The 27,696-nt window shown below is 42.8% G+C and overlaps 1 protein-coding gene across 1 annotated transcript; it reads right to left on the bottom strand.

Moving 5' to 3' along the window:
• Positions 1-1,701: 1,701 nt before the first annotated feature.
• cntnap1 (contactin associated protein 1) lies at positions 1,702-22,440 on the bottom strand. Its single transcript, XM_077619509.1, has 24 exons — positions 21,760-22,440; positions 17,567-17,668; positions 17,283-17,476; positions 15,844-15,997; positions 13,465-13,668; positions 13,210-13,394; positions 12,981-13,130; positions 11,463-11,724; positions 11,240-11,389; positions 10,015-10,189; positions 9,820-9,926; positions 9,612-9,734; positions 9,319-9,522; positions 9,095-9,251; positions 8,891-9,018; positions 8,641-8,814; positions 8,356-8,574; positions 8,040-8,279; positions 3,413-3,652; positions 3,201-3,328; positions 2,619-2,712; positions 2,301-2,531; positions 2,176-2,220; positions 1,702-2,084 (listed from the first exon to the last, which is right to left on the bottom strand). The coding sequence occupies exons 1-24, from the start codon at positions 21,818-21,820 to the stop codon at positions 1,891-1,893; spliced, it is 3,921 nt and encodes a 1,306-aa protein (XP_077475635.1). The 5' UTR covers positions 21,821-22,440; the 3' UTR covers positions 1,702-1,890.
• Between the last annotated feature and the right edge of the window lie 5,256 nt (positions 22,441-27,696).

Here is a 27,696-nt window from a genome sequence, read left to right as displayed (position 1 = left end):
TGTGGATATTTGAGGGAAGGGGCGGTGTTAAGCTTGCTCAAATGAGGCACTTCAGTATTTCATCCTGCAGGACAGTGTGAGACACGCAGGTCGAGAGCGGGGCGCTTAAACGTTGCAAAATACAAACTTTGTACAGCACCGGGCATGGCTTCTTACCGAACTAAGGCTGGGGGAAAAAAACAACACAAGTGAAATAAAAAAGATAGAGGAGATATTATAGTTTGACTTTATCCTCTGTGGTTGCTTGTGGGTTTAATTGGTGAGGTAATTTAACATTCATTCATTTTCTGAACTGCTTAATCCTCACTTGGGCCGTGGGGGGTGCTGGAGCCTATCCCAGCTGACTTCAGGCCAGTGGCAGGGGACACTGAATCGGTGGCCAGCCAATCGCAGGGCATGAGGAGACGGACAACCATTCACAATTACACTCATACCTAGGGGGAATTTAGAGTGTGGAATCAGCCTACGATGCATGTTTTTTGGAATGTGGGAGGAAACTGGAGTACCCGAAGCAATCCCCCTGCAGGCCGGGGAGAACATACAAACTCCACACAGGTGGACCAACCTGGATTTCGAACCCAGTACCCCAGAGCTGTGAGGCCGGCGTGCTAGCCACTCAACCGCCGCCTTTAATTTAACATATTTGATGAATCTATTTTTATGACGGGCGGCTCGGTAGCTGTGTTGTTAGCGCGTCAGCCTCACAGTGGGGGACATGGGTTCAAATCCAGGTCGGTCTACCTCTGTGGAGTTTGCATGTTCTCCCCAGGCCTGTGTGGGTTGTCTCCGGGTACTCTGGTTTCCTCCCACATTCCAAAGACATGCTTGGTAGGGTAATTGGACACTCTAAATTTCCCCTTAGCATGAGTGTGAGCATGAATGGTTGTCCGTCTCCTCATGCTCTGTGATCGACTGGCCACCAATTCAGGGTGTCCTCCGCCTTTGGCCCGAAGTCAGCTGGGATAGGCTCCAGCACCCCCCGTGACGCTAGTGAGTATAAATCAGTTCAGAAAATGAGATGAGATGAGATTTTTATGACACCCAATATAAGACTTGCCAGGAGAAAAAAAGGAGTTTAGATTCAAATTAAATTTGGAGATAAAATGTTAAAGCTTCAAATTCAACAGAATGTATATACACTATATACAGTACATACTACATTGTCACCACTGTAGGTAACATGTTGGAGTATTGACAATCATTAAGTTTTAGTAGTTAGGACCGCAATGGATTATACATTTACATCTCACCAGTAAATTTGTAACTTGTAGACATCGAATTCATTGTAACTGAAAGAGTGGCAGGGAATGGACATTCATTCATGAGTTGAAATGCTTTAAAAAATAAAAATTACAGAAATTACTCATCTTTTAACTCTTACATTGCCATCGATGAAGATAAACATCTATTTATCCATCCTTTTAGTGTGAATTTAAATGAGTTTATCACTTGTAAACATCCAATCCAATTGAACTGGGCGGGTGGCAGCGAAAGAACATTTGTTCATTTTTCTGCTACCAAATGGATTGGACATCTAGTGCTGTCAATGGCAGCTAATGGGTAACCAGGACACCTGAGAACAGCATAGACTCGGACAACCCATTGATGGCCAACAACAGTAGGTCAATTTACTGTAGATGATTGATTGGATGACAATACTTATAAATAGCTTCAGTCGCAGTTTATTCCGTTTTTTTGGATTAAATTGCTGTTCCTTTAACTTTTGATTTTTTTTACAGTCAGTAAATCTTGGTAGCTAAACCCACAAGTGACTACTTCAGAGGGACTGCCAATAGTGTATGATCATAATAATCAATGAAAAAAAAAGTGTGAGTCCTCCCTAAAGTCACTGTCTATTGTTCCCACTACTTCCACATGGGGTTTTTAAGTTTAGCCGCTCCTGAACTCTTCATCCATTTCCGGCAGGATCTTTCGTCTCAGGGTTTCGGTGAGGGGCCGCGAGCTGCTGGGCGACTCTAGGTGTTTGGGCTCATTGGTGCGATAGGTGCCCTTTTGCTGGTATGCATACACGTAGATGCTATACAAGCCCGCAAGCAGAAGGAGTAGTGCCAGGATGACAATGACTAGGGGACAGAAACAGCTGTTAAATGACTGTAAAGTTTGATGCACATTATAGTGCAGAAAATACGGTAGCTAGATGTTTTAAAGTCTCACCTATTATCCAGAAAAGGCCGAGGTCATCATGGATATATATATAATCTGAAAAGTGCATGTACAAAATAAGAACTCAAATCATGTGCTTATAGTTAACTTCTGTATTTATGGTTTAACTGGCATACCTATGGTGGTAAACCAGGGATCCACTTCCCATGGGACGTAACCCAGGACGGGAGGGAAGGCACCGCAGTTGGACTCAGAGACGTAACCTTGTGTAGTCACCGGAGGATCTGTTTCATTGGGCCGGAAAAGTGCTTTTAAAGGGGCATAGACATTATATCTGACGCCAGAGATGCAGCCAATGAATCCTGGGGCGTTGTGCCTTTGTATTTCATAATCAATATCACCGACCTCTGGGGGACAACAAGATGCAGTCAAAATGCATTCATTTAAAAAAAAAAAGAACTTGTGTGTTCTTGACATGGAAAAGAGAAATTTACCCATTACTCTGCCCATGAACATGGATCTTGGAGAGTCGAATCTTGCATCTTCTACTAATGTTATCTTTTCGACAATAGGCTCCATAAAGTCCACCTGCAGAGACAATCAATTACTGGTTCCTACAAGTGTAAATCTGGATTTCATTCCCCCTAATAATTGTGCCATCGTCATGTGGTAAACCTATTTTTAAAGACTTGTCCAATTTTTCCGAAACCCTGAGCCGATTCCTAAAAACGACAAACTCAAAAATTTCCACACACCTGATTCTGCAGTGGTTGTTGATGTGTAATAAAACTTACACTAGACAATCTTCCACATTAGACGGCACAGTAGCTCAATGCTAAATAATAAATGTTTCCTGAAAAACAACATCTGAAGATGATCCATGGCAATATTGACGATGTTATTGGCTCATATTCCGTATTAAAAAAAGAGATAGACGTTCAGCAAGAAGCTCTTGACATTAGACCGAATTGCTAAAAAAATAGCAGTATCTTTCATAATGTTTTGGGCTGTTGGAAGTGCTGTTAATTTTAATAGAACTAAGGCAAATACTGTTTGTAGTGTGCGAATCCGCAGACCTGTGTTTTGATGGTCCGGTTGTGTCTGGTGATGTTGATGTAATGTGGGTATCCGTCTGCAAGATTACGGCGTGTAAGCTCGTACTTGTGGGTGATGAGTCCCAGCTTATACCTCAGATCGACGCTGCCTATGGCAATAAAATCAACAGTAGGTATTGACATTGTATACGCTACGGTACAGTAAGAAAAGCCTTTGTGCGTTTGGTCCCTACCATCGTTCTTTAGTACCACAGCAATGTAGTCATGTACAAAGGAACTGATGTAGAGTAGGACGGCCGGTGTGTAAACAGTGCTGAAGCTGAACTCAATGTCATCAGCTGTGTCGTTGTAGCCCAGGCTAAAATTGTCGTAATGCGGGTCTATCCAGTTGGCCCATGCTGCTTCGTCGGATATTGGCTTCTTCCGCACATTGTACTTCAACCAGGATCCAAGTTCAAAGTAGGCACCGATATCTTAAAAGAGATCAACAAAAGAGAGTGTCATGTTATGCTGGGGATTTGGTTCAAAGTAGGCACCGATATCTTAAAAGAGATCAACAAAAAGAGAGTGTCATGTTATGCTGGGGATTTGGTATTTTGGGTATTTTTCCTTTGTGTGACCTGTCCTTGTGGTTCCACATTAGTTTCACCTGTTGTGTCTTTTCTGTTGCTACTCTAATGTGACCCATGTGTTGCCAATTGTCTTGTCAACTCCTGTTGGTGTATTTAAACCCTGTGTATTTGTCATCTCCTGTGGGTGTATTTAAACCCTGTGTCTTCATCAAGCCCTGTTGGTGTATTAAAACCCTGTTAACCCACCGTCGGATTGGTCACGTCAGTGTGCTGTCCAGTTCTCCACGTGTCCATTCATGTTTTCCCCTGGTTTCTTTGGTTTTGTTGTTGCTTTGATACTTTTTCCACGTTTTTTGGTATTAAGGTTTTATTTCGTGAACTGCTCTTTGTTATTAAAATTTACTCCTCCTGTGTCTGCCTCATTAGCCGTGAGCACTGACGACGGATTGCCCGTCACCCACCTGCCGCCAGTTCACCGCTTGCCCACCCGCATTTGTTTTCCTCCCTTTGTTTTCCCAAGAAACGTTCGGTCCAACCTTCATCTCCCTCCGTCAACCCAAATTTTAGAGTTGGACTCAGATTTGACTTCCCGATTCCTACACATAACTCCTGGTGGGCGCGTTGGTGAGGAGTCATTTTTTTATTTTTTGACGGGGAAAAAGTGGTTGAGCCCCAACCCCCACCCCCCACAGCTTGCAATTTGAGCTGACTCGGGAGGGGCTGATCTTCGACTGCACGACATTCAGACTGAAAAACACCACGGTGAAGGGCCGCCTAGGGATCCAGAGCCGGATGGTGACACTGACTAGGTTTCTGGATGTGTTCATGGACCTGCTGGAGCTGAGGACACTAGAAGATCACTACAGAGTGCCGGACTCTTAGAGATACTACCAAGACCTGAACAACACAGGGGATGGCACCAGCAATAACTATGAGGACCAGACAGGCCAAGTGTAGCCGGTCCTGGTGACGGAGGAGGAGAGCAAGCCCTTCAGGCTCTACAAGGACCAGAGCAGGACTGGCGAGCGCACACAGTGATACTTCAGACATTCTACTGCTCGGACGACAGGTAGGAGGACTTCAAGGAGGCATGCACGCAAGCCAATTACGACGACTACATGAGAATGATCACACAGGTGACAATACACACTTTCAAAGAGATCGTGATCACCATCGAAGCGGTGAGTAACCTCTTTGAGTGACTCGAACACCACTTGCAGCTATGGATCATGTCAAGCAAGCTGTCAGAAGGCAACGTCCTCTACTACCATGTGCTCATGTCGACCTCCAAGCGGACAATATAAAATGTACATTCAACCAACTTCCACAATGCTAGTTGCTTCAGAAGCCTGAAGGTGAGATCGTTGCTTGCTCCTCTTCCGGTACGTCTCAAAACGAGGGCATGTCTGCATGGACCAACAGCGAGCTGCTGCTAGAGGCGTCGATGATTGCCACCTAAAGCCCCCTGGTGTGCTGGCAGTCAGAGGAGAGCATCAAAAACCCAATGACCAAGGACATCATGCACAACTGCAATACACTGACCTTGAAGGAGATGCTGGCGGGCACTCGGAAGATCTTAGAGAACCACCTGCACAAGTCCAACCTGCAGGTGGTCATACACAACTGCAGACTGTGCTACCTGACGTTGCACAAGAAACTGGACATGCCAAATGGCACGGCAACGCCGGTGCGCATCCACAGATATCCGAGGTTCCAACGCAACGACCCGGACGAGTTCGACGAAAGCTTCAAACAGTGGGCCCTGCAACTGCACCCAAAAAAACACAATGGTGCTGCATAGGCCAAGAAATACAGGAAAAACATTGTTCATCAGGCCTCTGCTGACAAATCCTGGAACTTCACAGACAGCTGGTCAGACCTATCGATGTCGCATTGAGGGTGGCAGGGCAACCATCCTACAACCGGGCACTGGTTGATTCTGCGCTAGAACTGTCCGGCCAACTCCCAGGGCAACATGCTGCTGCAAGAGGCCAGGAATCTCTTCAATCAAGGGTGGCGAACACATGGCTCTTGAGCCACATACGGCTCCTGGCCAAAATAAATGTAGTAGCTCTTTGCTTCTTATCATATTTTGTATATACTATGGCTCTTTGCCTTGTTATTTTTATTCTCACTTAAAACACTCAAATTCATCAGGGCCCATGAAAAACAAAAAATAAATTATAGTATTTTAAAAATAATTTGGCAGATTGGATTTTTCCATGCTGCTTCCGATGCAAGTTGTGGCTCTTTGACTCTCACAGTTTCAACTTTTGGCTCTTTGTGTTTGACTTGTTCACCACCCAAGTCCTCAATGAATTGATCTCGCCTGTCTCAAGCTTGCTGGGGGGATGACGATGATGGACAAGGCAGTGGCGACGCTCAGCAGGATGACGGGCGGGCCAACGGTGCAGGAGCTCCAGTCGTCCGTGGCACTGCAGATGACAGAGGACTGCTTTCAGGACACGGAAATGGCGACGCCCCAGGCCTGTAAGTCCTCGCAGACGCTCCTCTGCTCAGACCTGTTGATGAGAGCGCTGTTGGACCTGGACGGCGAGGAAGACAGACTGATCGAGAGACTGGTAAGCAAGCTTGACAGGGAGGATACGGCTCAAGCTGAAGCACCCAAAGGGGTGGTCGTGCAAGCTGCTGCCACCGACCTAGATGCCCCCATAGACAAGCAGGACTGGGTGGACTACATGCTGTACATCAAACAGTCCGTGGAAAAGAACATCATCATGAAATTCTCCAACAGTTACTACGCCTACATAGAAAACAGCAGATGCGATTATTCGCAGCAAGGCCAGGACCAAAACCCTTTAGAGTACTTGACGGGCTACGACCGTATACCAAATCAGACCTGGATCAATTTCCTGATGTCCAAAGACTGGTTCCATCTAATCTAATCTAATACAACCACTGAGCCTTTCGTGTGACGGGAGCAAGATGCACCGTCTCCAACATGATACCGCTAACCGAGCAGACTGCCTGCCATTCATGGTAACACGACCATCAGCATGTTCAACAACACCATCTACTTGCTGTTCTATACAGACAACAACTACAAGAGAGAGTGGGAGGAGCCGGTGGAGGTCTACTAACACCAATTCTGGTACCACAAAAGGGCTCACAAACAGCAGCAGGTTCATGCTGCTCACCTAGAAACACTGCATATACCACACGACCAAGCACCAGAAAGACAACATATACTTTGGGTCAGACCTGCTCTTAAACGGCGACAAGATCCTAGAACTGCGCTCGGGTAAAAAGGCTGTCGGACGGCCAAAGAGGAAATATGGCTGATGCAACAGTTTGACCCCACACACACGGCGAGCATACGCAACATGGCCATGGTGTACCCACAGGAGATACACATGATGAACCACACCAATGGCACGCCACACAGTCACCAGAACAGGTGGGTGTCTCAGACGGACACCCACCTGCAGGCCTCGGGCAGGCACTGGAGCAAAGAAGCCATCATCAGACCAGGCATCATGAAGCAGCAGTGGATGTCACCCATACCCAACTGGTTCATAAAAATGCACAGGTACTGATAACTATGGAACTATAGGTAGAAACTGCTCCGGACTGACTAGCCATCAACATGCCTTTGATGGCCAATGTCATAGAAGCCAACCAAACTCCAAACAACACGCCTTACTGCACCTGCACACCATACCGCACAGACCCATCAACCGAGGAGTGCTTGTGCAACCTCCGACCAAAGGCAGCTTTATACCGGGCTGCCGGCCGCGTCCAGCGCGGAACAAGCCTTTTTCAGTTTGCTGACAAGATCCAGACGGCAAAAGCAGCAGGACACACCGGATGTCAAAAAGAGTCCTCCAGACTGATGACAGTAAACAAAGCAAAGGCGGGATCTATGAACCAGCAAAAAGCCCAACCCAATGAACGATTGCATGCTTTTTACATCGACGCTGATTGTCATTGTAATGTAACCATTGACGATACTCACTTGTGCATGAAAATACTTAAATGTTGTACTCTCATGTAAATACTATGCATGCAAAAAAGGGAGTAAAGACCTCCTCATTCTCAAAAAAAGATCCGCCTACCAACTACAGCCAATGGCCAATGGGTGCCCGCACCTGTACTTGTGATCATGACCGCATGCGGCCCTACATTTCAAACAGGCACAGGCACCCTTTGGCCACTGGCTGTTGTTGGGAGGTGTATCTTGGTTTGAGGATGAGGAGGGCTTAATTAGCATTTTTGCATGCATACAATAGACAAAAGACTGAATTGACAATTTATCTTAAGAACTCACCTTTATGGCAGTAGAAGCCATCAAATGCAGTGTTGTTACAGTCACAGGTGTAAGAGGCATAGCCCTCAATACATTGTCCACTGTTACGACAAGGTATGGTAGCATTGAGACAATAGCCAGTACAGTTCCTCCTTATACCTTTTTCTTCATCGACTTTCCCTTCTAAATCGAGAGGTACACCATTCAGCCGCAACCCTCGGAGACAACCCAAGAAGGGTTTTTGGGTCCGGTTGCGTGAACCTGTTATAAAACAACATTTATTCAATATACATTTTTTTTTACTTTAACTGGATTAATTATTCTTGTAGTCACATACCTACAACAAGTGGATTTGTAAAGTTCATGGTGACAAAGGTCTGACTGGGGAAACGCCTGACGGCCCAAGGCTGGTAGTCAACTTTGAGTCGAGCCAATTTCACATTAATCTCAGCCTGAACAAAGTGCCACTCGTTATCATTGAGTGGCACAGGGGAGCGAAGAGTCACATTTTGGATGCCATCCCCCACCATGAAGACAAATACCAGATTATGCGTGGCTGAAAAGAAGTGAGGGTTAAAGAGCAGCCAAATGAGGAGAATAGGTTGCTTCTGGGCAAACTCACTGTTAAGCTCTAGTCGGATAAAGTTCTTCAGGTGGTCGTCAGAGTTTTCCATGAAAACTGAGTCATATCTATATGTTTTGAAATGGAAGGAGATGTCGGCGCTGGAGCCTGGCTTGAACGTAGGGAAGGTTATGTTGGCAGGTTTTGTGAAGGCTATAGTGTTCCAGATGTTTCCTGCGAACAGTGTAATGTTATGGAGAGAAAGCAACTCAAAAATCTTACAAAAGTAAACCATTAGTGTTGTTCTTACTATCTCCATGGCAGCGGAGAGGTCCAACTGTAAACTGTGCTTCTGAGCCAGTCCTGTTGGTGTCTCCAACCATCACCCTCCTGACAGGGAGATGGTCCTTAAAGTCCAAGTAACCGTTATCAGAGTACCTATAGGTTAACAAGACCATTCTGATATTGTCACGTCAGTGTTACATAACACAAAAACAATTTGTAATTTGTTCACCATTGTCTGTAGTCTGCATCACAGTTGCATTGATACTTGGGGTCAACACAGGTCTGGTTAATCGCACAACCACACTTTTGGACCTCTCGAAAAGTTCCTCCCCAGTAATAGTGGCTTTCATTATTGCGCCCAATCCAGTAACCAAAAGGTCTTCCATCTGAATCAGAGAGTGTTTGAGCACAACTAAGCTTCCCTTCACTTACAGTTTTGGTTAACAGACTCACTTGGTGTGTTGAGGAAACGGGACTTGTAGCAGGAGTATTCGACCCACTGCTCACAGTATAAGGAGGTGTTGGCCAGTGCGGTTACTTCATCCCACGATGCGTTCCAGTAGTTGACATTTCCAATGAATGGATTATCAATTGAACTCCCTGTTACCTTTGTACCACTGGTGCGGTCATTCAAAATCACCGTCCAAGCTTTGTATGCTAGTGGGGTTCATTGGAGTGGAAGATAATTGTTGGAAAAGCAAATAATATAATTCTGGAAGTAAATCATTAATGACGTTCTTGCTTACACTTCATTTTACAGTATACTTCAAATGGCTTTAGTGGACCACTCAGATCTGGATCAATTGTGTAGTTTCCGGACCAGTACTTTCCACTGAGTCTGTAGGCCTCACATGACTCTTTATACACAGCTGTTAGGGTTAAAAGAGTTCAATTGAAATCATTCGGGATGGCTTTGTCTTTAGAAACAATGGTATTATAGAGTTTGACACTTACACATGTGACACACCTCTCCTTTATAACCTGTGTTTTCACACAGACAAATGAAGTCATCCCATGACTGAATACATCTACCTTCATGCTCGCAAGGATTCGGACTACATCTGTTAATCAAAATACAAAGTATGTTTCATGCCCATCAGCAATGACTTCATATTCAGCGCAACAGTAGCAGAAAGGAACACTTTCCACCTGTCCGTGATGCCACATGTTCCCAGCAAGAGTTCAGCGTAGCGCCCCCACTGTCGCTGCAATATAATGTCGATGTCAAGCTGTTCATTGTCTATGAAGATATGCTGCATGCAACCGTGAAAGCGGTTGAGCTTGGTCTCACACTTCCTGATGGTGTTGTTGGTTTTCGGGCAGCCTGAACAAAAATGCATGAAGATATACCAGAATAAGTTGATTTGCGTTTATCTCCAGATTGTAGTGTTTACAATTACCGCAGTATTGATCAATCTGTGACCTTCCTCTTTGTACAGCAGCAAGGAGGCTGGTGGTAATCGGTCAGAATAAAAACTAACATTTTGGTGCCATTTTTTTAAACTGTGCCTGTTGCGGCGTAAAACCTGTGACATATCTAGTAGCATACGGACTGACTGTTTTGCTGTGGTAACTGCTGAGGGGTTTAGCTGAAAGTCAGCGATATGTACATTTTATTATATTTTTCTTTATTACTATTTTTATTTATTATTTTTTTACTCTGGGCTGTATTCAATGTGGCACTGCAATTTTTAATTTTTTTTACGTTTGTGGGTATATTTTTTATTTTTTTTTATGTTTGCGGGTATATATATATATATTTTTTTACGTTTGTGGGTATATTTTTTATTTTTATTTTGGAAGCAAAGAAGAACCATTTAAACCCCTGAAACATTTTTTTAACATTTTGAGTAGCACCCATTATCAGATAAAATCCAATACACCACCCGAGGAATATATCTGAGTAGGGATGTCTGGAAGATCTGACATCCAATATGATCTGATTTGATCTGTTTATAAATATTACACGATCATCTGTCATTAATATTATTTTCTCAACATGTTTGGATTGTGGTTTGATTAACAGCAGCCAAATAGTGCAAGGGTGCTGAAAATACATGTGAATACTGGATCGAATCTGGTCTTGTGACCAAATCGGATACAGCCTGCTATTCGAAAAATAGCAGTATAGATAGAGATAGTAACTTATAGCCGAGAGTAGATATAGGAAAACACAATGTAAGAGATATCCGCAGAACCAATGTCTCATTGGCTGCCATGACGCTAGACCTCTAATCCATTTGAAGTGGGAGTCCATTCCATTCCTTCATCCGCTGCCATCCCTTGCAGTTCAAATTGATTGGACATCGACAACTGTTAAACTGATGTAAATTCACAGCGAAAAGATGAAAACAACTGCATATTTGAACCTCACCTCCAAAAAAGTAACGGTCCCCAGTACGAATTGTGAAGGGGTTAGTGATCTTCAACGGAGAACCCTCCTCTTCATCAATTGTGAGGGTTAGCAGGTTATCTCTGGCTGCCAAATCCACTGAATGCCAGTAACCATCATTAAGCCTGTAACCTGGACAGAATAGAAAAGCCTGTCAAATCACTGATTTTCATCACTCTGATCATTACGATTGTGAAAGATCAACCTGCAGCAAACTGAAGTTTTTTCTTTCCGGGTTGAAAGATAGTGACGTTGATCTGCCCCTCACTCAGTCCTAGCTCCAGGGCACCCAAGTCATCGGCAAAGCGAGTGAACATGAGTAGTCCTGTGTAGTCCCACGAGCGGAACTTGAACTTGATGAACATGCGAGGCCGTCTAAAAAAGCCTGGTACTTGCAGGTAGTTGTTGGGTCCAGCGAAGGTCATCGGTTTAAGAAGAATGTCACGGCAGGCAAAATGCATCTTTTTCTGTAATATATCCAAAATCTATTTGATCATCTACTCCACAGCGAGTAATTTTGAGTCTCTTAACTCATTGGCTGCAATTGACGGCTATAGACGTTCAATCCATTTTCATTAGGAGGCACCATAGTAAATCGGATTGGACGTTTATCGTCGTCATTGGCAGGTATACATGATATCTCAATGCCAACCGTTCTAATTCAAATGGATTGGATGGCCTTACACTGTCGATGGCAGTGAAATAGTTAATAGCCAACATACTTATTCAGTTTTGTTATTTAATTAATAGATTCATTTTCTGAACTGCTTGTCCTCACAAGGGTCGCAAGGGGAGCCTATCCCAGGTATCTAAGGGCACCAGGCGGGGGACACCCTGAATCGGTGGCCAGCTAATTGCAGCGTACAAGGAAACAGACAACGATTCCCTCTCACATTCATACCTTCGAGCAATTTAGAGTGTTCAACCATCCTAGCATGCATGTTTTTAGGATGTTGGAGGAAACCAGAGGACCCGGAGAACACCCGCGCAAGCCTGGGGAGAACATGCAAACTCTACACTGATTACTCACGAGATTGTACCCTCGACCACAGAACTGCAAGACTGACGCGCTAAGCACTCCCCCAGCAGGCCCCTAAACACTTCATTTATTCATTTTCCGTACTGCCTTATCCTCACAAGGGTTACAGAGGTTGATGGAGCCTATCCCACTTAACTACAGGCACCAGGCAATAGACACCCTGAATTTGAGGTCAGCCAATCGCAGGGCACAAGATAGACAACCCCGCAATATATATATTTTTTTTATTAAAAGAAATAATATCTTTATATTTAAATCTTTATTTTTTAAATTTAACTGAAAAACTAACACAAAAAGACGACTATAATTATTCTGTTATTTCTTAATTAATATGTTTTTTTATTAAAACAAGACAATCTAGTCAATTTTTTTTTTATTCCCTTTTTCATTTTATAAAATCTGGACACACCTGGGATCGAACACTCGCCCCCAGAACTGGGAGGCCGACGCCCTAACCACTCATCCGGCAGGCTGCCTAAAACCTGTTTATTTATTTATGAAAGAAACCAAAATGTCATCACTCTCGGCTTTCTCTGTTCCTCAAGCTTTCAGTGAAGACTACAGGAATATTGTTTAAAAACATGAGATTGATAAATGCATGTAATTTACTTTGGTGGCGCACTCAAAATGATATAACGGGTTTGATCTGGCCGCCCGATTTGACACGTGCTCTAAACAGAATACCTTTCTGGGTATGACAATGTCCTCTTCTTCCCGCTTAGCCTTATGGATGACATTGATGCCATTGATGAAGACATTTTCCAGGCAACCACGGAAATTCGGCGTGGTGGGCAGGTGAGGCATTTTAGGCTCGATTACACCACCGACGTATAACTAGAAATCAGGCGCAAAGAACCTTAACACCTTGGTCCAGACATCTTAAGATGTCAACTTTCTAAAGATCGTAGCCTACCTTATTGTCCAGATCCAGATGGCTGAACTCACCGTTACAGATAGCCGTCACCGTTTGGCTGTCAACGGTGAAGTTTACCTGACGACCCCATCGCTTGATGGTAACATAGTGCCAGTGCAAGTTGTCGAGAAGGCTTCCAGCTACTAGAGTGGTCCGGCCATCTGTTTTGTGTATAACACTACCACCTGAAACAGAGACATTCATTTTGTGGCTGATGACATTGAATTCCCCAGATTAAATTATGTCAGGCCATACCAAGGCTGATATGAAGGTGGAGACGTCCTCTTTTTAGCTCGAGGGTGAAGAGGTCCCCCTGTACTCCATCGCTGTGTAACAGCAAGCCCTCCTGCTCCAGGGTTTTGAAGTTGATTTCAATGTGGTCGTTGAGCGTATGGAACCTTTTACCGGGGTACATATACACCACCGAATCATCCCCGTTATACTGCAGCACATAGGAATCTGGGGGAGTGGTGCGCATTTTGACAGGACACATAGGTTATTTTAGAGGTAGTTTTGCAATACTTGGACCAAGATATATGCTGAATTCTCCTGATTCCTTATGAAGCATCCTCACAAGGATTGAGGAGGGTGCTGGGGCCTATCCCAGCCAACTATGGACAACAAGCAGGGGATATCCTGAAATGGTGGCCAGCCAATAGCAGGGAAGAAGGTGACAGACAACCATTTGCACTTACACTCATACATAGGGACAATTTAGAGCAGCGGTAGCCAAACCGGTCCTTGAGGGCCACTGTGGGTGCAGGTTTTTGGTGCAACCGATCCAGCACAGACACTTTAACCAACAAGATTTCTGCAGAAAACAAGAAGCACCTGACTGCAATCCACTGATTGCACTTGTTGGACACCAGATTGGTGTAAAGGTGTCCTCTTTATGGTTTGGAATGAAAACCTGCACCCATGGGATGTGAGGGCACACCGGATTCCTTGGCGTAAACCCATGTCAGCACAGAGACAACATGCAAACTCCACACAGTGAGGACCAACCTGGGATCGAAACCTCGACCCTAGAACTGTGAGACCGACGTGCTAACCACTCGGGCATCAGGCCAGCATTTAAAACTTAATAATATGAATAAATTAATATTTGGAAGTTAACTATGAACACCATGGAATTAATTAAGTTTGTATTATGTTATTTTTTTCCTAGATTTATTGTTTGTAGGATTATTTTGTAATTGTTTTTTCCATTCTTTCATCTCATGTCATTTTCTGAACCGCTTTATCCTCATTAGGGTCGCAGAGGGTGCTGGAACCTATCCCAGCTGACTCCGAGCCAGAGGCGGGGGACACCCAGAATCAGTAGCCAGCCAATCGCAGGGCACTAGGAGACAGACAACCATGCACTCTCACACCCATACCTAGGGGCAATTTAGAGTGTCCAATCAGCCTACCATGCCTGCCCCATTAAAATCTTGTGATCAAAAATGTTAATACATACTACTTGACAGCAGCTGATATTTAGACTAACACCACTGAAACTAACTTTGCAGAACAAAGAGAAAATGTCAATCAACCATAAAAACGCATTAAAATCATTTTTTTCACTTTTTTTGCAGTCAATGTATCACATTAGATGGTTTATATTTACGTTTACCCACGTAAAAAAATACTGAAATTCTAGTTTCCTACAATGATTGGAAATCATGGAGAGGCACCATTTAAGTGATTAACTCCATCTATTGTTAAATCTGAATGTAAATGAATTTAAGATTCTTTCATTGGCTATATTCAATTACATTTTCATAATTTGCTGCGGACCAGTTAAAACTATGTAGCAGGATGCAGGCAGCCCAGTGGCTGTAGTTTGAACGGCTATGCCTTAGGTCATCTGGAACTGGTTTGTTGTGTGTTTCAAGAACAAGTACAAAGCAGTGTAAGGCAGCAATCACCTTCTCTTCTCTATAACAAATGACATGAAAATCTGAGGTGTGCTCAAACACATAGTTCAGTGCTAAAAACACCATTTTTATTATAGCATTTTCCAAACTGCCCTTGCAGTTCAAAACTGTAATGTATGAGTTCTGCTTTTTCCTGTTTTATTCTTTTTGTTTGAACCTGTTATTGTGAATTTGATGAGGGGTTTTATTCTATTTTCAATAAATTGTTCATTCATTCATTCATTTTCTGAACCGCTTTATTCTCACTAGGGTCGCAGTGGGTGCTGAAGCCTATCCCAGCTGATTCCGGGCCAGAGACGGGGGACATGCTGAATTGGTGGCCATCCAATCACAGGGCACAAGGAGACAAACAACCATTCACGCTCACACTCATACCTAGGCACAATTTAGAGTGTCCAATCAGCCTACCATGCATGTTTTTGGAATGTGGAAGGAAACCAGAGTACCCGGACAAAACCCACGTAGGCCCGGGGAGAACATGCAAACTTCACAACCGACCGACCTGGATTTGAACCCAGGACCCCCACTGTGGGGCCAACGCGCTAACCACTCGCGGCGCTGGGCCGCCTCAATAGATTGTTTTTTTGTAAATTGCTTATTACAATGTTTTTATATGATTTAAAGCACACTGTGTTAGAGTGCCTCTCCTTGCCTTGCCTTACTAATTTTCCATGAGAACAAAGCCAGCAGTAACTAAACTGAAATGATCCTTTACCATAATGGCATCCAAACAGCTCCAGCCTGACACCAATCTTCCCTCCATTTTCTGTGTTCCACGCCAGAGGCAGAAGGCGAATGTGTTTTGCGGTAAAGGCATAATGAAAAACGTTCCTCTTCACTTGATAATAATTCCAGTTGCCAGGCAGAGTCTGCAAAAAAAATAGGAGGGAGTGATATTGAGTCATAGTCCCTTTAAGAAACTCGCCTGGAATGATGAAGGCGCGATTAAATGAGCTTTGTCAGTGGTAGAAATAATGTGCTATATTTCAGTCCACCCCCTGAAATCTTCATTAACTTGTGGAAAGCTTTGCTCTTTGGGGACTGCAGGATGCTAAAATCAACATACCATGAATCTGTATTAATCCAATACCGGTACAGTCTACTGTTGATGTAAAAAGTCAAACCAAAGATCAAAATCTACTATAATTACTTAACAGTGTTAGCAAAAGGTTACAAGCGTTGATAAAACAATCATGCAAACTTGGCCTCAAAAGTTGCCTGTCCTGAATGTTAATTGTAAAACTGAAAGAAAGTTGTTGTTGCAAATCACGATGGATGGACTAGGCCTTGTAAGCTTTGGTTTTCCATGCTGTTGTAGGAAAATATTGGCCAACATACGTATATACAAATTTAACTAAATTGTCTGCCGTTGAGAGCGCTAGACATCCAATTCATTTTGACTGGGACACTACACCCAGTCAAATTGGCATCAATGCCATTTAAAAAAGGTCGACCAAAATTAATTAACTAATCATTCATTCATTCATTTTCCATACTGCTTATCCCCACAAGGGTCCGCGGTGTGCTGGGGCCTACCCCAGGCAACTACGGGCACCAGGCATTGGCGGCCAGCCAATTGCAGGGAAATTGACTAATAAATTGTCCCCTAAAATATATTATTAAAAACATGACTATTTTCGTTTTATATATTCATTCATTTATTTTTCATTTTAAATTTTAATTTATTCACCAATTGTAATTAAAAAGTTGGCGCATAAGCACAGCATTTTTTATATTTTCATTTTTGGATTAAAAAAACTATCAATATTCTCTAGAATTTTAAGCATTATTTTTTTCATGTATTTGGTTAATTATTGGTGGGAGACAAATGAGTTACAGAAATTTTACATACATATTATTTCAGAGAGAAAAAAATCAATGAAAATGATTGATGGTCCTTGGAAAATGATACAGTCTGACCAGACCAGATTTGGGCCAGAGTTTGACATCTTGAACTAAAAGGAACCTTCTTAGGTACAGAAATCCCTGATTTGAAGGACCTAAATCTCAATGAGTACCTAAATCTCATTGAGTAGTAGGAAATGCATGGCTGGATGGACCCTGTGAAAAAATAAAAATTAACGCCCCCCACCCTCACAACACCCTATCATCTTATCACCAACGCATTCAATTCTTCCATCCTCTGGCACTAACCGAGTTGCCTCCTTTCATGATATATGGTGTCCATGAGTCCGGCCTGTCTCCATAGAGGAGGGTGTACTTTGTGACCCAGTCGTACGAGTTGAACGTTCCCTGGGTGGCGATGGCCCTGAGGCGGTATTTCCTACCCAAATCCACTTGCAGCCAGGGCTGCCGGTCCCTAAGGGAGGGCGACCAGCCGCTGCTTCCTACAAAGACAACAAAGGCATGTTTGTAATTAGTTGCAATGTAAATACTCTGAGATTCATGTCATTACTATGAGTGAGCGAGAACTTTACCATACAACTTGGCAAAATTGGCAGAGTAGAGAAAATTATATCTGGAGGAGGCCAAGAAGGACGAAGCGTAGAGGCCTGAGACTAGTGGGTCCACACATTCTTCTAGAAGCAAAAATAAAAATCAATCATTGGAGCCAATCACACGCTCAACATTATGACACAGCAAATAACAACTGTAAAAAATCTGCCAGTGGTAAATCAAAAAAAATATTGGAAAATAAACCTTAAAATCGTGCTAATAAAGGAAACCCAAAGTATCGCAATGATAGTTTTTAAGGGATTGTATCTTATTTTATTTGTAATGAATGAGATCTTTTTTTTACTAGAAGCTAAACTTGTACTATGTTTTTGGCGCACCTGATAATAAGGCACATTAATGCATCAATGTACTATATTTGTTGATGTTCTTTATCTTTTAATATTGTAATTGTTTGGTTTATCAATTTATTGTTTTTCATATGGGTATTAAGTTGGCAAATGTATGTATGTCTTGAGCAATTTACTGGAGAAACAATATTTCTATTAGAATTCATACATCAGACGCACTGGATTATAAGGTACACTGTCACATTTGGGAAAAAATAAAGGATTTTAAATGCACGATATAGTAAAAAAAAACATGATATTATTGGTAAATTGATTTATTGTTTCCAGTATTTAAATGAAAACCTTGCCACCTCATGATAATAGGTGAAGAGAAGAGCAAATTTGTGGATGACATTGTATGATGACAAGTAAATACAAAAATTACTGGGCTTTGACCTAAACACTCTCTGTTGTGTAAAGGTTCGTTGTGATTCCAACTATTAACTCATTGGCTGCCATTGACAATGCTAGACATTTAATCCTTTGGCAGTGGGAGGAATGGTAATTCATTTATTCACTGCCACTCTTCCACTTCAACGTTCATTCGCTGCCATTCCTCCCACTTCAAATGAATTGCATGTCTGCTAGAAATACAGATAAACTCATTCATATAGACAGCAGAATGACGATTGTACATCTAACCTTGTCTTTGCAAATGACAGAGTAAATACAAAATGTCCTTCTTTTCTTTGCTAGCTTGAATAAATGTCACACACCCTGAGAGGTCAGACCACCATTGCTTTTCCCCTCAAGGACTACCCCGTATGAACGAATCATGGCAGGCAAGGTTAATGTGACCTTCCCAGGTGCATCTGCATCCTCTGACAGAATTTCATCTGTGCACACCCAGAACCAGAATATTCAATTACAGGAAATCTGCATTGCTTTTAAGGCAGTCTTATTGATTGGCTTTAATAACTCCAGAAATAAAGAAAGGAAATCAAGCATTCCTTTCTAATACTTTAAAGGCTCTGTATCCCAAAGGTCTCCTCTAAGGACCCTTCAATGTGTCCCTCAAAAAGACTTTCCTCCTCAATGCACTTATTATAAATTCATCAGTTTGGATCTGTGGGGTAGAAACAGTGTGGACACTTTTAGAGCACCTTCTCCATTTGTGCTGCGTCATCTGTAAGAGTGTGGGACGGGCCCAGCAAGCTGACACATCTTTTTACTGCAGTGCTATGCAGAAATCAGATGAGGAGGGTGAGGGGCAGAGCAGTACCTTCTCTGCAGATGGTCTTATCACTAGTGCTGGGGTGGTTACCAGCACTTTATTCACTGTATAATGTTCCTTCAGTTCTATTGGCGATGATCGACGTCCAATCATGTGGCGTCCTGTCATCCTTTTGTTCTGAATTCAAGTGAGTTTATCAGTAGTCGACATCCAATTCATTTAAACCAGGATGGTGGTAGCAAATGAATGTTCATTAAAAAAAGAAATATTAATGGTAGAATGAGAATTGTAAAAAAAAAGAATTATATTATTATTGGATTTTTTTTAAGGGAAACCATACACATTCTCTTATTTGTTTTTTCTTTTAGTATTTAAAAAAGATTAACCAGATCTTTTTAAACTTACTTTTAACAATTCAAAAATATATTCATTCATTCATTCATTTTCCAAACCGCTTATTCTCACAAGGGTCACTGGCTTCACTGGAACCTATCCCAGCTAACTATGGGCACCAGGCAGGGGAAACTCTGATTTGGTGTCCAACCAGGAGATGGACAACCATTCACGCTGAAACTCGTACCTAGGGGCAATTTAAAGTTTTCAACCTGCCTACCATGTGTTTTTGGGATGTCGAAAGAAAACAGAGGACCTAGAGAAAACCCTCCCAAACCCAGGGAGAACATGTAAACTCCACACAGTGAGCACCCACCTGGGATTGAAGTCTCTACGCCAGAACAGTGATGCCGATGTCCTAACCACTCGGCCGTCAGGCTGCCGCCACGTCAAATCATGCAGCTCTTTTTATTCTTAAATTGAAATGACTTCGCCACAAGTAGACATCCAAGCATGTGAGAATTCATGTATTCAGTCCCAGCACTCCCACTTTGAAAGAGGTTATCATCTTTTCTTATATTGTGGGGAGCCTTTCTAATTACTTGAGGCAACTTTTCTAAATTTATTGATCAAATCAATCAACCATTTTGACAGTTGTTGAATTTCTTATTGTCCCAAAAAATGGTCTTAAGGCCTCTCAAACACAGTGTTTACCATTGACAGCAATAGACATCTGACATCTACTACCTGTGATTCATTCAATCATTTCAGAGTAGGATGATTGGACATCTATCCTTATCGATGGCAACCAATGAGTTTGTTGTATTCACTGACACCCTCGACCTTCGAATAAATCAAAAATCTACTAGTGACGAACCAATTCTCAGCAGATGATTGGATGCCACATGATTGCTGGTCTAGCATTATATACTAAGGGCACAGAATGAGTGAACAGACTTTCCTCTCACTATGGTTTAGTCTTCTGAGGAATGTCCATTCTCATCTGGCCCATTTCAACTGTGCACAAATATATTTTTTGAACCATCATGAAGTACTCAGCATTCAATAAACTTTTGTTCACTTCACATATAATGCTTAATTAAGCATTGTTTCTTTCATAGCAGAATCGAACCCAACTGTAATCACACAAATCCTCCAAACGACATTGGCTGCTGATTAATTTTAAATTCCAAATTTGAGTCACGTGACTAGCGACCAACATCCTCTCTGCACGCCCACCTCTCGCAAGGCAAAATCACTGAGTCATTCAGCACAGTTGAACTTCATGGATTGAAGGATTTCATGATCACTTTGGCACTGCATGCAAAGAAAAGCATTTAGTGTGTTTTATATTATACTGTACAGACACCTGATTCGTCTTGAAATCATTAAAATGTTAATTACATCCCTTTTAAACATAATTTGTACATCGAGTTGGAGGTCCATGTACCTCATTGTATGCAAGGCTTTTTGATTGACAGCTTATGACTCCCTCCAAAAAGTGCTGCAGTGGGCTGGTCCCAGCCAGGCTCTCAGCCTATATTTAACCGTCTTCATTTTGACCCTTTTCAGTGGCATTGATGACAATCATGTGGGCTGTTCATCCCTCTGCTGTGAATTTAAACAAGTCACAACGTTCAGGCCATTTTGTCCATTTGCTGCCATCCCCCACACTTCAAACAATTTGGACGTCTATCCCTGCCAATGGCAGTTAAAGAGTTAAAATGAATTCAGCATTAGTTTACGGCCAATCCATTTGTACTGGAATGCCTGACATCTTAAATGGACTGGACATTTATCATCATCAAGGGTAGGAAATGAGTTCAAATGAGTTCATCACGAGTAGACCCTCCCAGTTCAAATGAATTGGACGTCTATCGACGTCAAAGGCTGCCAATGAGTTCAATTTGACATCAGTTTTAATGTATGCTTCACTATGTTTGACGCAGTCGCATCAATTCAGCGGCGTTGTTCCTGCAAGTTGAGCAAGGCTGCGCCGGGCACAAACTTGCGTGCAGAGTGAAAGCACTGCAATGCAGACAGTCCAATCGGCGCTCACCTTAATTCTGCAGGATTGACGCAAACGCAAACGCCACGAAACGACCGACCGAATCCCCCAAGTTGAACTCCCAGATAAATGTGTACTGGAGGCTTTTACAGCGACAAAGCATGCTATAGTTATCACAACATGTCCTTCGGAATTCCAGGGCAGACACGTAATGCCCTTCACTGCTACGCATGCACGCAATATTTTCCCCAAAAGACACAAAAACGCCAATTACACAAGAAAGCAACACATTTACTGCACGATATGACTTACGTGACGAGCAGTGTCGCACGGTCCAAATCAAGAGGGATAAAGTCAATATTTTGCAAGTCATCCTGTTCGTTAGAGCGCCTTGCCCTCATTGAAAATGTTAATTACACGACAGAATTTCCGCACAGAATGCTCTTTTCATCGCATCGGCTCCTTATTTTCCACACGCCGAGCCAACTTTAAATCGTCCAACTCCTCTTCAACCCCGGCAGGCTCTACCGGGGCGGGCACGCGCATGGAATGTTGGTCCTGATGCTGCAAGAGCGCGCGATTCCTTTGCCCCGTCTTAAAACTCCAAATAGTTGAAATATTGGGATTGTCAGGCAAGAAGATAGCGGGTGTTGCAGGCGTGTAGAAGAGGAACAAATTTGCAGAAGTCGAAGTTTCCCAAAATAGCTTCTTTAAAAGAAGTCTCTATGAATCCCTATGAAAAATAATCCACTTGTCCTCTTCACCCTACCAGGTACAAAGACACGTCCCGCCGCTTGTCTGACATTTCGTGTTCTGGGTTGGCACGCTTTCCAGTTTTAAGATGGTCAAATCGGGCCGTGTTTGGTGAACGCCTCTAGGAAATAAACCCGGGCATCCTTGCGGGTTGGCTTCGAAACACCTTGTCCATATCGAGTGTCCAGTCGCAAATGTTCCAGAACAGGTTAGATTATAACAATGATGCCAGCTGCTGTGGCTGAGTTTAGAGGACTGAGGATAGGAGAAATCTCAGGAGGGGGCGGGGTGGATTTAGTCAGAGGGGGATTTACATTGATGCGAAACACAGTGGCCACAAATAGGGGAAAAAATAAAAACAGCTTTGAGATTAAGAAGTGGGTTTATGGGACGTCATGTGTCTGTGAGATTGAATGCCAGTGTGTGTGTGTTTGTGGATTTGCTTGTGTTTTCAATCAAGTCAGATGCTTGGTAAGCTTGGTTAATGCAGCGCTACCCCCATCTGACACCCTGGCACTAATTTGGCATTCCCAGACTACCAGTCTGAATGAATATTACAAAAAGCGTGAAACTATACTGATAACACAGTCATTGGTAAACGACTCCTATATACTATACATGAAGTAGGTGGGACAGGCCCACCATCTGTCCCCCCTTTAAATCTCATCCCAGCCTCAATCATCTGTACACATTTATGCATGTCTTTGGAATGTGGGAGGACACCAGAGTACCCAGGGAAAACCCACGCAGGCCCGGGAAGAACAGTCAAACTCCACACAGGCACCCCACTGTGAGGCCGAAGCGCTAAGGACTCAGCCGCCGGGCCACCCGTTATGTCAAATCCTCAAAATAAAATGAGATTAAAAAATTGTGTGTGCCCTACGACTGACTGGCGACCAGTCTATGGTGTATTCTGCCTATGGCCCGAAGTGAGCTGGGTTAGGCTCTAGCAACCCTTGCAAACCCAGCGGTATGCAAGATGAATGAATGAATAATTTCATCATAGCAATGAAACTTAATTCATTAATATTGTAATGAAGTTCAACTTGAGGCAGTATCGTACAACAGACCCGTCATGTGGTGAGTCGTTCTCGACAGAATGCATAAAGATTTAATCATGAATGCTCATGATGGATTTGTAACCAACTTGATTATTTTGAAGTAGATTACTACCGATACATACAGCACGTATTGCCTTCATTATAAGGCTAGTATAAGGCTTTTAAGACTCCAGACATACTTTTTTTGGGTCCAAAATGGCTCGTTCAACATTTTGGGTTGTCGATCCTAGTGAGTAGTGCAAGTCATCCAAACAGCAAAGCAGCCCAACCAGCATGTTTGACTCATGGTAGTATTTTGTGTTTTTTTGTTTGTTTGTTTTTTGTCTAAGGCGCTGTGTTTCATCGTGACAAAAGTCTTGGGAACTATTCAGATTTACTTATATTTTATAGAACCTTTCATGTTCTTTCTGATCGGCAATAGAGTTTGCCCTGGTACTCAGTTATGGATGTGATTTCCCACCCAATTATTGAGTCACTGGCCTTACAGTAGTAATGTGAACAACTTTGGTCATATGTATATATGAATATTTATCCATATCCTTACACACGCCCCTTTTAAGGTTAATTCTCAAAACGGTGCTCAAACGTGAATAGCATTCATTGCCTACATCATCTAGCGAAAGTTATTAAATTGTCATCTTTCTCTGGTTCTTACTCTTAGATTTATTTTTTTAATTGTTCCATACTGTTAAAGTATAGTATGGCGTGTTCAAAATAAAAATACATGAATGCTGCTCCAAGATATTTTGTACATCTTATCATTCTCTTGCTAAGGTCTTTCATAGAATTGGTCATTCCTGTTGTACTTTGAAACATAAATGAGAGGCAATGCTTTATTTTTGGTACAAATGTGACTGCTTCAAATTGCCACTAGATGTCCGCCTTGTCTCTGCTTTTCTCTTACTCTTGAATAGACTTTTGACCTTTTAATCATTGTCATTCCTTCTCTGAACTGCTTATCATCACAAGGGTCGTGGAGGGTGCTGGAGCATATGCCAACTGACTTCAGGCACCAAGCAGGGGACAACCTGAAATAGTAACCAGCCAATCGCCGGGCACGAGGACAACCATTCACGCTCACACTCATACCTGGGGGCAATCATAGGGGCAAAATAGAGTCTTCAACCAGCCTACCATGCATGCTTTTGGAATGTGGGAAGAAAACGGAGTACCCAGAGAAAACCCACGTACGTCTGAGGAGAACATGCAAACTCCACACAGGAGGACCGACCTGGGATCAAACCCAGGACACCAGAACTGTGAGGGCGACATACTAACCACTCATCCGCCAGGCCGCATGATGACGTTTTAATTTATGTAATAAAAAAAAACAAAAAATCTCTTAATAAATACATTTTAAAAAAATAAATAAAAACATGCCTGGCGGTCATGTGTACTTCGATGCCCCTATTTGTTTTGCATACAAACACAAATGGAGCTGTTTCTCACCAGATAGGACCTTGGTCTGCCCCTGTTCCAGTGGATTTTCCATAGGGGTGCACATTGAGTAAGACACACAGACACAGTGTGGATCTGCACGTACAACCGAGGGCAACCCCTATGGCTCACAGCTCATGCCCAGATGTTTCCATGTGATAATTATGCTGATCTGTTATCATCGGTGAGCACTACTTGTCATGAAGATGGATGGAGGAACCTTTAGCTGCCATACGTGCGTGTGAGATCGACTCAAAACACAGGCAGATAAGGCTGACAGAGGCCTTTTAGGAAACTCGGGAATTCAACTACAGGATGAGTGTTTATGTTGGTCGGTTCCCATGGGAACTTGCTGTCACGGCTTCCCGTCGATGGCCGTAAACAGAGCTGTGAGAGGAGTTCAAGCTCTGCCTAGCCCTTCCTGTTCCATGTAATCCCTACTGAAAAGTGCCAAGGGTGGATGTGTAGTCCTCCCACTCAAGCCCCAATGTTTGTTAAAATAAGGGGCACCAAACTGTTCCTCAAAGGGGCGCAGTGGGTGCAGGTTTTCATCCTAACAGAACAAGAGGACACCTTTTGCAAGTTTAATCAGTTGATAGCAGTGAAGTGTTACTTAGTTTAGAAGACGTCTCATCGGTTAAACAGTCGGCACTGGATCGGTTTGAACAAAGACCAGGATTCTTTGTGGAATCAGATGGTCGGCCGAATATACAGTGGTACCTCGACATACGATTTTATCAGTTGCGGGACTGAGATCGTATGACGAGATTCTCGTAACTCGAGCGGACGTTTCCCATTGAAATGAATGGGAAACACATTAATTCGTTCCAACTCTCTGAAAAAACACCAAAAACAGGATATTGGATTGGAAAAAAATGTTTTATTTCTTCTAATTCGCCATCGATTAACAAAGTAACACATAACTAGTGGTTTAATAGTAATAAAATGTATTTAATCTAACTAAAATTGGGCAGATTTCGCCGACGGGAGACAGACGTTTGGGGGCATGGGGGGGGATCTTTTTTTTCCATGACAACGCACTCGTAAACGGAACAAACAAATTTAAATTAACTTGGATTAATATATACAGACACTCAAACATACGTTTAATGTAACTTTACACAAAACTGAATTCTAATTTTGTTGTAATCTTTTGTTACCTTCGTTTTCCGGGTTGGCGGTTTGCCACGCCTCCACCCTCACGTTCGCTATCGATGGGCTGTTTGCTGTTGTACTACGTATTCCCATCAAAATATTCCGAAAATGATTCACACAAATGTCCTCACAATAGGATAACCCACGACCACTTGCCAACGAGAAATAGTCTTGTAGTACATTTTAGCGATCGCTCCGCTGCTCATAAAGACCGGCTCGCAACTCCCTCGTTGAAATGGCTCTGGTTGCAACCGCTTTGAACGGCGCCTATGAGAGAGAGTTGCGACCAAAAATATTACAAAGAGGGAATTGCGAGCCAGTGCCGCTGATGTTCTTAGGAGCAGCGAACGAGAAGTAATATAATACTCCTCGTATTAGATAATAAAATAACAGGAAATGCAACAGCTCAGCTTACCCACGTATTGATTGTGGGTAATGAAGTTTCATTTTGAGAAAGAGTGCCATTGCCTATCGGCGTTGTGTGCACGAGTATACTTCATTACCCAGAAAGCCCTCTTTTTGCCCGCGCATGCGCGTTGTGCGTTTCCTGGTCGATGCGTAGGAGGGAAAACTCGTCTGAATTAATCGTTCAGTGCTCGTAGATATTGTTATACACGAAAGATATGCAAAAAAGCTTGGTCGTTGTATGACGAGCGGTCGTGTGACGAGGTACCACTGTACAATGTTTTAAATGCAGATTTTAAACTGGAAATCCTGTCATGAATCTCAGTTATTGTTAGGGTTGCTTGGTTTTATGTTTTTTTCCCACTGGTGTCCCGTCTGAGTGATTGCCCTGTGTTCAGCAGTCATTTCTCCGCCCCTGGTGTATTCCCTGCTTGCTCCCTCGTGTGTTTCCGAGGTGTTCCTAACCCATGTCAGTCTATTTAAACCCCACTGATTGTTATGTCTGCTTTTGTTTGTCCATGTTTCCACGTTACCTCGATCCCTGTTACATATGCCTCGTTCCTCGCGTTCCCGTATCTCCCCTTGTCAGGTTTGGTTATGTGATTTGATTTCTAAGTCTTTGTTATTTTCTCAGATCGTCCTTAAGTTATTAAAGTTTTGGTTTGAGCACCACCTCCCTCATCCTCGCCTGCTTCCCTGCTATTGGGTCCTATTTCTTCGTTACCTCGCCTCGACGTCTTGCCAAAGATGTAACGGTTATACTCTACATCCGCACACAACATATTCAATCTTCATCTTTATGACCAGTGGACAGATTTTATTGAAATCTTTTCATAAATGTAGTAGTAGTAAGGTAATGGACATAACAAGCAGATTTTACTTCTTTTTTTAGTGCAGGCAGAGGATTTCACGCCAAACAGTGTGGTTAGCCCGCAGTAACTTCCACATGAGAAATCTATTTGACCAATGGGAGCATAAGAGAAAGGCAAGAAATAAATCTTTTTCTTGAGCAAAAAAAAAAGTTGTGGCGCCTCTGAGAAAGTTTGGCATCAAGAGCAAAAGTTTGGATACCCAGAACATGGAAAGGGAATTGAAAAAAATGTAAATATTGAGTCATACTTTTCTGTTTGTTTGCTTGAGTTTCATTTTTTATACTTATTTTTTGTTTGCAACTTGCAACGTTTTTCTTGAAGACAGAAGTCTTGTTCAAATCTTTTTTGATCAAAACAAATCATTTTGACATGCTGATTGTGACCAAATATACCGGAAATAGTTGAAGTCATAGCAACATGCTGATTGTGACCAAATATACCGGAAATAGTTGAAGTCATAGCAACATCCGAGTCTACAAAATATTGCACTGTCCATTTATTACCAAGATGGCGCCGTTCACGCGGGAGCCAGTGGAAGTAGCTCTGTACACTCTTATGTTTTTCGT

This window comes from Stigmatopora argus, chromosome 14 (assembly GCF_051989625.1).
Source record: "Stigmatopora argus isolate UIUO_Sarg chromosome 14, RoL_Sarg_1.0, whole genome shotgun sequence".
Taxonomy (NCBI): domain Eukaryota; kingdom Metazoa; phylum Chordata; class Actinopteri; order Syngnathiformes; family Syngnathidae; genus Stigmatopora; species Stigmatopora argus.
This window is presented reverse-complemented; position numbering and strand designations above follow the sequence as displayed.

Excerpts from the sequence above, each read along its gene's own strand:
- cntnap1 (XM_077619509.1), bottom strand. The coding sequence starts at position 21,820 with ATGACTTGCAAAATATTGACTTTATCCCTCTTGATTTGGACCGTGCGA. Across the intron at positions 13,395-13,464 it reads CCACCTTCATATCAGCCTTG|GTGGTAGTGTTATACACAAA; the intron begins GTATGGCCTGAC and ends TCTCTGTTTCAG. Across the intron at positions 2,085-2,175 it reads CGGCCTTTTCTGGATAATAG|TCATTGTCATCCTGGCACTA; the intron begins GTGAGACTTTAA and ends TCTGTCCCCTAG.